Source organism: Rhinopithecus bieti, unplaced genomic scaffold (genome assembly GCF_001698545.2).
Source record: "Rhinopithecus bieti isolate Rb0 unplaced genomic scaffold, ASM169854v2 scaffold_23303, whole genome shotgun sequence".
In the NCBI taxonomy this organism is placed as follows: Eukaryota; Metazoa; Chordata; class Mammalia; order Primates; family Cercopithecidae; genus Rhinopithecus; species Rhinopithecus bieti.
The window spans coordinates 328,224-342,982 of record NW_016810922.1 but is presented as its reverse complement, the minus strand read 5'-3'; the positions used below and the strand labels follow the sequence as shown (position 1 = coordinate 342,982).

At 37.8% G+C, this 14,759-nt stretch overlaps 1 protein-coding gene across 1 annotated transcript in view; it reads right to left on the bottom strand.

Annotated features, from left to right (window-relative positions):
* DST (dystonin) overlaps nt 1-14,759 on the bottom strand; it is a 387,485-nt gene that overhangs the window by 233,282 nt on the left and 139,444 nt on the right. Inside the window, 3 exon segments of the mRNA XM_017893233.1 lie at nt 6,146-6,238; nt 8,391-8,468; nt 10,773-10,862. Of these exon segments, the coding sequence (XP_017748722.1) occupies nt 6,146-6,238; nt 8,391-8,468; nt 10,773-10,862 (261 nt within the window).

Here is a 14,759-nt window from a genome sequence, read left to right as displayed (position 1 = left end):
TAGCAGGAGAGATAAGTGGTAAATGCTTAGAATTCTATAATAAAATTGTTTCTAAAAAATCAATCTTTTAAAATAGTTCATAATACTTTTCAAATAATATAAATTTCTAAGCCATCACTTTATCTAATTATTAGGACTTTAATGTGAGCAAATAGATAAATTATGTAATTTAAAGCATGAAACATTTAGCAAAAGGAAATATATGTGCTCTCTCTCTCTCTATATATATATATGCAGTTAAACTTTATATGTAACTTTTATAATTATACCCTAGTTAAATATTATACAGTTTTATGAGGGACTTGCTGGAAAATAATGAGTCAGTATGAAACTTGATTTCCAAGGTGTGTATATTTCTAACACTTAGTCATAGATATGGTAAAAAAAAAAAAAAAAAAAGAATGGCATGAAATGGATTTACACGTAAGCAGAAATCATTTCACTCTTAAAAACATTAGTAATTGCCTTTAACTAGGTAGTCTTAAAAGATGGAACTCATTACAGTTTACTAAGTAAGAATATTCAATTAGTCAAGTTAGCAATGATACTGCAGATGTCTGTCAATAACAGATCCTGCATTGTAAAATTTTCCTTATTCATTTAAAACACTCTCCAGTAGCAAAACTGAATATCCCAGAAGACAAGCTGGTAAAAATAAGGTCTCAGATTTTTTTTGTTTTTAACTTGATTTTCAATGTATTCAAAGGCAATGAGTGGTACCTTATTCAAGAGAATATAAACGTACAATGGCTGGTATTTGTACTAACATGATGGAAAGGCAACCAGTGATCTGCACTCCCCCAATCCTTCCCTCCATCTCCACTGATGAAGTTTAGATATCTGTCCCCTCCAAATCTCATGTTGAAAATGTGACTCCCAATGTTGGAGCTGGGCCTAGTAGGGGGTGTCTGGGTCATGGAGGCACCTCCCTCATGAACGGCTTTGTGCCATCCCCACAGTAATGAGCTCTTACCCACTTAAGAGTTAGTTGTTTGAGGCCAGCAATAGTACTTCATGCCTGTAATCCCAGCCCTTTGGGAGGCCGAGGCAGGTGGATCACTTGAGGTCAGGAGTTCAAAGCCAGCCTGGCCAACATGGTAAAACCCTGCCTCTAATAAAAATACAAAAATTAGCCAGACATGGTGATGCATGCCTGTAATCCCAGCTACTTGGGAGGCTGAGGCAGGAGAACACTTGAACCCAGGAAGTGGAGGTTGCAGTGAGCTAAGATTGTGCCACTGACTGCACTCCAGCCTGAGTAAGACAGTGAGACTGCATCTCAAAAAAAAAAAAAAAAAAAAAAGAGTTAGTTGTTTGAAAAAGCCTGGTACCTCCTACCCCTCCTCCTCCTTCTCTCTCTCTCTCTCTCTCTTACCATGAGACAATCCTGCTTCACCCTTTTCTTCCACCATGACTAAAAAATTTCCTGAGACCTTATCAGAAGCAGATGCCAGGACCATGTCTCTTATACAGCCTGCAGAACTGTGATGATTCAAATAAAGCTTGTTTCTGTTCTTTATAAACTACTCAGCCTCAGGTATGCCTTTACAGCAACACAAAATGAACTAATACACCTGCCAAACTCAGCAGCTGTCCATTTCTAGGCCATATACACTGCTACCTCTCCCAGAAATAGCCCAACTTAGTCTGCCTGGTTACTGGCATTCATCTTTCAAAGCCTATCTCTAATATCTGTGAAAATGTCCCATATTCTCTAAAACCATCCCGATCCCACTACAATGCTCCTTTCCCATACATTTCTATTTTCATTTATATCATCAATAATATTCATTACCTTATGTTATAGCTAATTTCATGTACACTCTCCCAATAAACAGAACAATATACTTCATTATCTTAGTATCTCTGGATCTAGCATGTGGTGGCTAATGATATAGGATTACTGTAATGATAATGCTTACCTTCAGAAAGTCTGACTGAAAAATAGATTCCATTTATGATGCTACAACAAATATTGTTAAAATAAAACAAATTGGTCTTTTGAAATCGCTTCCATTATTTATGTAAAGTAGAGAGAAAAAGGCTGAGAGTCACTCTGAGTTAGGATGATTACCACTCATAAATCTTTGTATCTTGGCATAACCAAAAAACAATTCTAATCTCAAGTTACTGTAGTACTAAAAAAAAGTTATTTCATTTAAATAAGAGAGAACACTTCCATTTAACCAAAACATAGATGTGTTCCATTCCAAATAGACCTTGGTCTAATTTTAAAATATTGGTGATAATTTGTTATATCATCTTATAATTAAAGCCCTAAAATACAATGGATTCTAGAACATTATGCCACAGGATATTAGAAGCATTTTTTTTTTTTCGAGACAGAGTTTTGCTCTTGTTGCCCAGACCGGAGTGCAATGACGTGATCTCAGCTCACTGCAACCTCTGCCTCCTGGGTTCAAGTGATTCTCCTGCCTCAGCCTCCTGAGTGGTTGGAAATACAGGCATGTGCCACGACGCCCGGCTAATTTTATATTTTTAGTAGAGACTGGGTTTCTCCATGTTGGTCAGGCTGGTCTTGAACTCCCAACATCAGGTGATCCGCCTGCCTCGGCCTCCCAAAGTGCTGGGATTACAGGTGTGAGCAACCGCACCCGGCCTGCGAAACTGCTTTTGGTACTTCTGTGACTAGTCTTCATCTCTCCTCCAAAGGCAGCTGAACCCAAAAGGGCTCTATTAGTATATAATTCCTTTTTGAAGACTTTTGCTTTAAATTTTCTCAAACTCAGCCTCTAAATACATGCTTCTACCCCCCAATCCTTCTGCACATGTTGGCTTGTTATTTTCTAGTCTCTGCTCCCAGGAGCTTGGGTCTCCAAGGTCTTCTTTCTAGATGAAACTATTGATCTATACTCCACCTTAATTTTCTTGTGGTCTCTAGTGGCATTTCATACTGCTCACCATTCTTTCTACTTGAAATTCTCTTCCCTTGTTTTCATCAGTACATTTTCCTATTATTTCATTCATCTCTCCAAATGCTTCTTTTCTCTTTCCTCAGCAGAATCTTCTCCTGCTCCCATAACCATGGGCCTTCTCCAAATTTCTATCCTTAGCTCTCATCTCTTCTCCATTTGTGCTCTTCTTTTGGGTCCCCTGAAGATTCCTTCTTTATGATAAAAACAGTGATCACTTGTGTAGTGGTAACTTCCCCAAGTTTATATCTGTACCTCTGGCTTCTCAGCTCCACTCATGTCTCCAACTGCTCAGTAGACAGATGCACAGGATATCCCACCATCCCATCAAGCCCGCCCAGAAGGTCACCGCTTTTCCCCTTAGCATCACCCCCATGTCTCTCAGTAGTCTACTGTTTCTTAATCTCTCAGGCTAAAAAAAAGTTTTGTTATCTTTAATAAATCCCTTTCCTTCATCCTCTATGCCCTGTGTCCAAGTCCCTTTCTTTTTTTTTTTTTTTTTTTTTTTGAGACGGAGTCTCGCTCTGTCGCCCAGGCTGGAGTGCAGTGGCCGGATCTCAGCTCACTGCAAGCTCCGCCTCCCGGGTTCACGCCATTCTCCTGCCTCAGCCTCCCGAGTAGCTGGGACTACAGGTGCCCGCCACCTCACCTGGCTAATTTTTTGTATTTTTTTAGTAGAGACGGGGTTTCATCATGTTAGCCAGGATGGTCTCGATCTCCTGATCTCGTGATCCGCCTGTCTCGGCCTCCCAAAGTGCTGGGATTACAGGCTTGAGCCACCACGCCCGGCCCCAAGTCCCTTTCTTTCTTTCTGTGAAGTGTGATCTCTTCTATTCAATTTTCCATCCCAACTGAGTCCTGACCTTTATCACTACCTCAGCTTCACAGCTTATCTCTCTTACTATGGACTCTGCTCATTTCTATATATTTTACATCGAACTAATGGATGTTGTTTCCTAAAACACACTTTTTAAAATTTAGCAGAATTTAATTGAGCGAAAAGCAATTCGGGAATCAGGCAGCCTCCAAACCAGAATGGATTCAGAGAGACTCCAGCACAGGTCCTGTCATTGAAAAAGATTTATGGACAGAAAAAGGAAAGCGATGAACAGAAACACATTTTTTTTTTTAAGCTCAGAGTAGTAACATGACTTACCCACTGGCATCACAACAATAAGTAAAAGAGCCAAGAACGAAACTTAATTCTGCCTCCCTCCAGTCTGAATGCTTTCCATTGCCCCAGTGATCCTTGGTCTAACATTCAAAATTCAGACACAGCCTACCAAACCAGTTGGTGGTGAAGTGACTGATTCTCTCCAGTAGGTCTCCGACTTTCCCAGCTGGGGTTCTTGAAGTTTCAACCCTACTAAAAGCTCTAGAATCTGACCCACTTAGGGCTAATTAAATGATCCCCAACAAAGTCACTGAAGAACTCCATATGAAATCAGCTTTTTGGTCAGTTCTACTTAGACTTTACACAGTTCTGATAACAAGGTCTGGATCTGTGCTTCATGCCAAATTATTGCGTTCATTTAGGTTCACATATTTGATCCCCTAAGGATAGAGTCCTCCAGTAATGGGATCCCTCAGTCCTTTGGGGTCCTGGCTTCCAGTTCTGGTTACTGGCTCTTCTTGACATTAACAGCCCAGCTAAGTGGACATCCACCTGTATAAGCTGCCCTGTAGTCTGGCTGGCTAACACCTTTTCCTTCAATTACCTGGATCTCCACGAATGTCCTTCTGCTGAAACTATTCAGTTGCCTGTTCAGGTCCTAGACCTACCTAGACTCTGCTTCCTGTAACTCTCCATACCTGTCAAATCTATCCTGTTCCAACGAGCCCCCAGGTGCATTATTCTTCACCATTTGTCTACATAACCTGTATTTCAGCCAATTTAAAAAAAAAAATTTTTTTTTTGTGATAGTGTCTTGCTCTCTGGCCCAGGCTGCAGTGCAGTGGCACAATCTCAGTTCACTGCAACCTCCACCTCCTGGGTTCAAGAGATTCTCCCACCTCAGCCTCCTGAGTAGCTGGGACTACAGGCACATGCCACCACACCTGGCTAATTTTTGTAATTTTTAGTAGAGATGGGGTTTCACCATGTTAACTAGGATGGTCTCGATCTCCTGACCTTGTGATCTGCGCGCCTCGGCCTCCCAAAGTGCTGGGATTACAGGTATGAGCCACCGTGCCCGACCTTAAAAAACTTCTTACTCCTCACCAGATTTGTTTCAAAACCCCAAGTCCTTTTTGAAGCTGGCAAGGGATCTCTTCCTCCTTCAAGATCCAACTGTACAGTAATCAATTGGTAAGATGTACTGAGTGCCTACTGTGGGTCAGGCTCTGTGCTATACACACAACATTTCTGGGGTTTTTTATTTTAGATTCAGGGGGTACAAGTGCAGATTTATTACATAGGTATATTACATGATGTTGAGGTTTGGGGTACAGATGATCCCATCACTCAGACAGGGAGCACAGTGCAGAAGAGGTAGTTTTACAGCCCATGCTCTTTTTCCCCTCCTTCCCACCTCTAGTAGCAGAACAGTTCTTGAGCAGACCAGCAGTTAGTAAACTAAAGCAAGTTCTAAAGTTAGGAATCTCCTTAAATCAAATGAAGATTCTTTTTAATGTATCATTTCCCCAAAACTAAATCAAAATCAGTCCTCAATTGGCTCAGGTTTATTAGATAATAATTCAGTCAATAAATATGCACTTTCCTCAAATCTAAAGAGAGAAAGCACAGCTCTGCAAAAAACATGAAGACTTTTCTTCTATTTCACATCTCTTTATAATTATACTGCCATCTAGTGTCTATCAAAGGAGGAAATAGTTGACATAGCTAAGAAACTGTATTAATAAAAAACATTCTAAATAAGGACTAATCATAAAACATTTAAGTATCTAAAACAGGTAATACTTTCCAATGAGCAAAAAATATATGTCTCCAGTCAACAAAAAGAAATATGTCTTTCAATTCTGAGATTAAAAACATTGTCTTTAAAACTATATTTAAGTTTATCAAGAACAGGAAACTAGTTGCCAGATTCACAAGCAGCATGTCGCTTAAAAGAACAATTCAAATATATTATTAAAGAAAGAAGTTTGAAATTTATTTTTCTTCCATAGAACATGAATGTGTCATTCACCCTTCATATGAACTACCTGAAAACTAGCAATTAGAAGCTGAGATTAAGAAAATTTGGGCTTACCTGAAAGTGCAAAATTATTGTCCAGATTAATCCCAAAGTCAATTTGGGATTTCCATCTGTTATGTCATCATTTCTAATATTCACTAATTTCACCTGTTTTGTATGTGAAGAAGAGATAAAACCAACTGTTTATCAAACCTGAACCAGTTATCTTTACCTACATAAAAGCACTTCTAAATTATACGAAGAAAAAAATTGAATAATTTAAATACCAGTAGTCAACTAAATACTGTTTCACCCTTATTCTCAATCATTTTATATTACAAATTATACGATAACAACAAAGAAAGAGCAAGTATTATTGGGTTCTTGTCTTCCACCGCAGACATCCCCAACCCAACCCCCAAACCTATACAATAGGGACTGGGCTGCACAGCAGGAGGTAAGTGGGCCAGGAAGCATTACCACCTGAGCTCTGCCTCCTGTCAGATCAGCCACAACATTCGATTCCTATAGAGGTGCAAACCCTATTTGTGAACTGCGCATTTGAGGGATCTAGGTTGCGCACTCCTTATAAAAACCTAATGCCTGAAATGCCTGATGATTGGAGGTGAAACAGTTTCATGCTGAAACAACCTCCACTACCCCTACCACCCACTTCATGGAAAAATAGTCTTCCATGAAACCAGTCCCTGTTGCCAAAAAGGTTGGGGACTGCTGTTCTAGAGCAAGTACTAAAAGCATTCACTTGTCAATACAAAAGTACAACTCCTCAAGTGAGAAGTCCTAAATACTTGAGATCTTAAAATTAGAAATAATTTTGTCTTTTAAAAATAAATTTTATTTTACTCTTACCATTAAGTATGAAACTATTCTAACAATTCTAACAACTTTCTCAAATTTCCATTACAACGTTTTAAAATAACTAGCATTATTTTGCTATCAATATGCCATAAATATATAAGTCACTGAGCATTTCGAAGGCTGTTCAAATATTTTAAAATAATATAATACTCAGACTTAAAGCTTATCAACTGTCAAACTGTGCATTCAGGTAAATAAATCCAATGATGATCCATTTACTTCCTGGACAAAATCATTTAATATCATGAATTTAAATACTGAGAATTATATACTATGATATTTAACATTTTACTTATTGGACAAAATACTGCCAGAAAACATTTCAGAAGTACCCTTCTGGAATCTTCCATGAGAATGATGAACAATGAGCAAACATCAATAACATTTAAAATATTTAGGCAATGAGGATTTAGTAGTATTTAATAGAGAAAAGCATTTTAATGTTCATAATATTGATGAATAATAAGAAATAATAAAAGCTAGTGTTTACCTCTCCCTCTCTCCCTTGCCTTTTTTTTTTTTTTTTTTTTGAGACAGGGCTCATTCTGTTACCCAGGCTGGAGTGCAATATTGCAATCATGGCTCACCACATCCTCAATTTCCTGGGCTCAAGTGATCCTCACGCCTCAGTCTCCCAAAGTGCTGAGATTACAGGCATGAGCCACCACACCCAATCTCTTCCCTTTTTCAAACTATTAAAAAAACAAAATTGTTGCTGTCCCCTCTGACTCTCACTGTCTTCAATAATTTTCAACTCTCCTACATTTTTTTCTACTAATTGAAAAAATTACTAATATTTTGGCTTATGACACTATAATATGTAATGCCATCAAATCAAGATCATATCCAATATATTATTAATTCTTTTCCATGATTTCTCCTGATACCTCAAGCAAGTTGGGGGCTATTGTCAGAAATGCTGTTATATCTTTACTCATAAATTATCCAATATTATCTACTTATAAAAAACAAAATATTGCCTTATCACTACTAAGTATGAAAAATGCTTACACTTAATTTAAAGTATTATATAAAGTATTTTTATAAAAATTGACTAATTTCATATATCAAGTATAAAAAATAAAGTATTGCATCCCCACAATTAAGAACTGTTCATAGGCATTCTTAACATTCTATTGCTACTAAAATGTCAGTAACTTCCTAGGCAAATGCAATCCAATTCGAACAGAAAGAAAATCAGTTGTTCTTATATAGATGGAAATGTAGTCACTTATAATTCCTCTGGGCTTATCTCCACTACTAACTTCTTTTCTTGGGAGCAAATGTTTAAAAACATTTTTAAATATTTGCTTCACCAAAGCACAAGATTACTGGTTATAATTCACAGGCAAATTTAACCTTGTCATTCCTTGACATGTTTCTACATAGATGTATTAGTAACATATGTTTATATGATTATAGTATTTTCAAAACATCATACCTGGCGTCTTTTCAAATAATCAAGTGCAATTTGTACATTCTGTAGTCTGTGAAAACGCATCCGACCTTTTTCTCTGGGCTAAGAACAGAAAAATACAGGTATAAAAAAGAGTTTCTGTTATCACAGACCATGCTAATTTAAATATACTTTCTGTTCATCTTAATACATCAAAACAGTATTTACGGTTGAGGTAAGGCCGTAAGATTTTCTAAGAAGTTTTTAATTTCTTTATATTGTCTGAGATTGAATGTAAACTATTACGGATTTTTTTCCAAGTATGTTTTATTTAAACATATACTTTATGACAATTTTTTAATTTAAACAAAAGGAAAGAGAAAATTGTCACAGAACATACAGATTTTTAATATTTGGTAATAAAACAATGCTAGCCTACAATTATTTAGCCATGGAGGCACAAAAATAATTAAATACCATTCATCATTTTACCTTCTTATTGAACACTATTAGCAAGAGTGTTTTATAACTGTATATATACACACACACATATATACATATGGCATATTAATGAAAATGAGATAAAGTAGCATGCAGTTAGTATAAAAATCACCAAGAAGGAGAAAGACAGAGAAGGTTTACTTAGCCATGATAGAGAAAGAGAGAAAACCAATTAAAACCATATATTTCCTCTTTATTTTATTTTAGCTTTTTCACAAAAGTGGACGCTATGATAATCAGAAAGGACTCTATACTCGTTTTACACTACTTGGGGATGGACACAATTATTTTCTCAGTCTCAGCAAAAGTGACAGACGAGAATTATTTTCCTTAATGCCGTTTCCCTTAAGAAACAAGTTAGCATGAAGGAAAACATAAGGAAATAGGGCTGAGAAATTCTTAGAAAAAAATATAAAGAATGGAGCTGAAATTTATCACATAAAATCTTCCAAAAGGAAAAAAGAAAAAAGACAATTGACAGTTTGGCTTCTTCAGTATGTATAGGTTGCCGAAGCCAAAGGTGCCATAATAAAACAGACAGCACACCACAGAAGGAAAAGTAAGTTCTGCATAACAAGTAGAAATTATGTTGATAAATTTACCCACTGGATCCAACAAAAGCACAATTTCCAGTAAAATCAAGGGGCACCAGGTATGTAGAAGACAAAAGAAGAAGCACGTCTGTCTTGCAAAGGTAGGCTGCAGTCAACTAAGAGTCATGGAGATTAAACAGCTCTGTGAGTTCTATCGGGATACTGGATTTTTAAATCTCCCTTTTAAATACATGAGATACATTAGAGAGGTGAAACATGTCCATCAAATACCTATTGCCAACAGGTGTGGTTTAAAGTAGAAACTTAAATACTAAAAAAAATTTCCCTAAGTTCTTTCATAAAAAGCAATAAATAGTTGCCATGTTTGAAATATCACTTCCAGAAATTGAATGAATTTGCACAAAAATTCGCAGACTTGTAAAATTTCCATGTTTATATACAATGTATATAAAATTGTTTAACTAAGATGCCATCATGTACTTTAAGTCTGTTTAATTACCATGCAGTGCACAGTAATGTATACATAATTCAATCAATTTTAGCTCTCTGAAGGTAATTTAAAGAGAAAATATTTCCTTTGTCCAATTTTTTGGTACAAACACATCTACCTCAATGTGGGTTTTGGTCCTTTCTATGCTTTTCTAAAAAGGAGCCTGAACCCAGTAGTTACTTCTCTATCAGGTTAGCGCTCACCGCATGGGAACGGCTAGGTTAGTCAAGTTATGGGGGCGACACCTACCCCCTTATCCTCATCCTCCACATCCTCATGCTGTTCATATTCGCATGCTTCTGTTGCACTCACCAATCGTAAGGTCTTCAAAAAATCTCGCTCCCTTGGCTAATGAATATAACAGACAGAAGATAGGACAGCAAAGACACAAGACAGACCAGAAATGAAAAGAAGAGCATGAACAGAACATAATGAAAGAGAACAGGTAACAAGAAGGGGAAGTAATGTTCACAAAAGAAAAAAAAAAAAAATGACACCTACGGAATGGGTTAGATCATTTTTCAGAAAGCAATGTTTATTTTCTTGCTATTTGTAAGTCTTTTAATATGTGGTTATATTATGCATCCAACTTCTGCTAAGCAAAAAAACCCAAAGGTAAAAAAGAAGCAAGAACAAAAACAGTATTTTAATTATAGAACTGATTATATAAGTGAAGTAATCGAAGTGCTTCAATCTCAAATTCACGTCATTTGAAGTTTGAAAATGCTTAGGAATCTAACCAAAACTTCTTTTTCAGGCAGAATTCACAACTCAAAAGATGAATGTTGCAAAAATCTGAATAGTCTGCACTGAAAACACACTGGTCCTATGCAGAAAAGATTACACGTTCTTCAAAATAAAATAAGAAAAGTTAAAACTTACCAAGGTATCTCCTGAAAGAACCTCTAAAAGAGAAATCAAATTGTGTCCATCCCTTAAGTCTTCATAGAGATCATTCACATGCTTTCGAACCTACAAAGAGAAAAGCAAAATTTGGGGGCCTAGAACGCAGAATCATCCTTAACATTCTTAAACATAAAAAGGAGACAAGTAAAAAACATTCCTCACATGGTATTCATTCACACACCTATTTTAAATTTTAAAACGCTTATTACTTAAAACTAAATTTAATTTAAAACTTAAAAAAGTGAATTTCAGATTAATAATTCAAAAGAAAATTCAAATTATTACATTTTTAAGACACTAGAAAAAACATAAGCCTGGACTACTACATGGGGTTACAATTCTTCAAATACGGGCAATGTTGTGACTTTATTCACGATTCCCGGTACAGCGGCCAGTGCCACCTTAACAAGAGGGTAGAGTTTTCATCCCCGCAGTTGAACTTCTAGCCCAAAACAGGATCAAGGATGCAGAGGAACATTTTTAGAAATCATAGACGTGAGCTGGGTGAAGGGTACATGAGACTCTACATATTATTTTGTCAATATCCTATGAGCCTATAATTATTTCAAAAAAATTTTTTGAAATCCGTACGTGTCAGGTTAGAAGGCCTCTGTCCAAACCCTCCTCTGCACAATATAAGTCTTCTTATAGTGGAAGATTTTCGTAAATAACACTAGCACAAAATCAACAATCAACCTACAATAGCTTCCTCCGTTTCACAGGCCTGATTTAGAAGTCTGTGATTTTAGAACCCAAACCATCAAAGATTTCCCAAAAGCTTTGTTCAGCCTGCCAAGTAGGGATAGCTCTAGTAACCACGTGGCCCACTACAAGGTTTGTGTTGGACAGCCACATGTCAAAGAAGGCTATTAAGATTACTGTTCCACAGTGGGCTGGCACATTTCGATTTTCTCACCTTTCAGTAATTCTGGGCTGCTCCCATGAAAGGAGACAAAGAACTGGGCCAGAAAGAAGCAGGAACCAGAATCCCGCCTACTTCACCCATGGCACAAGCCCTGTATACAAATGAATCCAACTCCTTTGCTTCCAACTTCCAAAATGTCAAGTGATATACAGCAAAAAGTAATGAAAAGATCTAAACTTATAATCAAAACTATATAACTACACAAACACAAACACAAGAAGAGGCCTAATGTAAACTGGAAGCAAACTTTTATGGTAAGTCTCTCAGTTCCGAAAAACAGTTTAAATCCCATAAAATTTTATTATCTTAATTGACTCTCTCTCTAGATATATGTTTTACAATATCTTTTGTTAGTGTCAGAAAATGTTTTTGATTGATGAAGAAAAAGTTCCCTTAGGAATTTCTTATCAAATTTACCAGCTTTTACATCCAGTGTTCTGGCACTATTTACGTAAGTCACAGAACCTTTTAATATTCAATTACCCATCTAGGCATAATTAACTACAAATAATATAAATACTAAGCTTACACTCAATAGCTCTACCACAAAGTAACTGTTCATGTCAACAGTACCATTGAAATGACAGCAAAACTGAAGGCGAATCAAATTACTTTTAACCAAGTCTCCATCTTTACAAATTGACATTTTATTTTGATTTCCTAATTCCCAAGGAGTATCAGTTGAATCTCTGATGTCATAATACCAACGTAAGACAAAGTATAAAAACACTTTATTCCCCCCAAAAAATGTTATAACACATTTTAAGCAATCCTTGTTTAGAAAAACCCGTAAATACGGCTGGGTGCAGTGGCTCACGCCTGTAATCCCAATACTTTGGGAGGCCAAGGCAGGTGGATCAATCGCCTGAGGTCAGGAGTTCGAGACCAGCCTGACCAACGTGGTGAAACACCATTTCAACTAAAAATACAAAAATTAGCCGCGCACGGTGGCAGGTGCCTGTAATCCCAGCTACTCAGGAGGCTGAGACAAGAGAATCACTTTAACCCGGGAGGTGGAGGTTGCACTGGGCGGAGATCAAGCCATTGCACCCCAGCCTGGGTGACAGAGTGAGACTCCATTAAAAAAAAAAAAGAAAGGGGAGGGGAGGGGAGGGAAGGGGAGGAAAGGGAAGAAAGAAGGAAAAGGAAAAGGAAAAGGAAAGGGAAAAGAGAAAAGGAAAAGAAAAGAAAGACCTGTAAATAACCAAATAATTTACAAAGGAATTATCCATTCAATTAGAATATTTACCTTGAGATACCATGAAATGACAACTCTCTCAACTTCTTAACTGTATTTCAGAGATTAATCAATTTTCAAGGGCCTTTTCAGGAACATATCTACACATGCATGATATGTACGCGAAGAGATAAGCACTTACTAAAATGAGTACTAATACTGCAATTTCCTACTCATGGAAGACAATTTTTCCACAGATGCAGGCGAGGGCGATTTTGGGATGAAACTGTTCCACCTCAGATCATCAGGCATTGGATTCTCATAAGGAGAGCACAACCTAGATCCCTCACATGCACAGTTCACAAAAGGGTTCGCAGCCATGCACTTTGAGAGGCCAAGGTGGGCGGATCACTTGAGGTCAGGAGTTTGAGACCAGCCTGGCCAACACGGCAAAACCCATCTCTACTAAAAATACACAAAAAAAATTAGCCAGGTGATGTGGCGTATGCCTGTAATCCCAGCTACTTGGAAGGAGAATCACTTGAACCCGTGCGGCAGACGTTGCAGTGAGCCGAGATTGTGCCACTGCACTCCAGCCTGGGCAACAGAGTGAGATTCTGTCTCAAAAAACAAACAAACAAACAACAGGGTTCATGCTCCTATGAGAATCTAACACCATCACTGATCTGGACAGGAGGCGGAGCTCAGGTGCTAATGCTGGCTGGCCCAGTGCTCGCCTGCTGCTGTGCAGGCCACTTCCTAACAGGCCATGGACCGGACTGGACCAATACCTGTCTGTGGCCTGGGGGTTGGGGACTCTTGTATTAAAGCACTGTAAGAATTCATTCAGTCCCATTCTAAGGCACAAGCTTGAATTTATAAGGCTAAGACCTACTTAAAAACAAGGTAGAAAAGCTAAGCTTGTGAATGTCATGTACATTAACACATCTAAATCTGTGTACTTCTCAGTTATATCTCCAATATAACCAGAAAGCAGCCAAACTCTAAAAGAGCCTGAATGGGAACACTAAAAGATTTATATAAACAACATTATACAGCTCCTGATCCTCAGCCAGCTGCTTCATCTCTCAAAATAAATGACTTTATTGTGCAGGTCTGATACCCTCAGTACACAGAAGGACAGTAGAATCCAAGCACGTGATTGGTTGGGGCCTTCCAGAACTGTAATAGTGCTGGTCCACTATGCCTACAACCTACCAGACTCACATTTCACTCTATATTCCACTTGTTGTGTCTTTCTCACTTCAGGACAGTTAAAGATGGGGAGTGACTTGCCAGCTTGACTTGCCAGACTGAACAAAACCCTCTACATAAGGGAAACTTTCCCAAACCAGGTGTCATTTGTTACCACTGTATTTATGCAACAACAAAGAAAAATTAAAACACATGTTTAGAGAAGGAAAATAATATTACGCCATGCAAATCTAAATTAGGAAAAGAGGGCCAGGTGCGGCGGCTCATGCCTGTAATCCTAACATTTTGGGAAGCCGAGGTGGGTGGATCACGAAGTCAGGAGTTCAAGACCAGCCCAGCTAAGATGGTGAAACCCTGTCTCCACTAAAAATACAAAAAGTTAGCTGGGCATGGTGGCAGTGAGCTGAGATCATGCCACTCCAGCCTCAGTGAAGGAGCAAGACTCCCTCTAAATTAGGAAAAGAGAAAACCTGTGATAAGGGAAAGGGCATTTTAGTCCTGCTTCTGCCCCTGGCCTTATGAATTTGTACCAACAGCCTAAACTCTCTAGGCTTCAGTTTTTTTATCTTTAAAATAAAGGTTGGAAAACAGAAAACTCCTAGTTCAACCTAAAGAACAAAAAGTCTGTAATCTTTAAATCAAATTA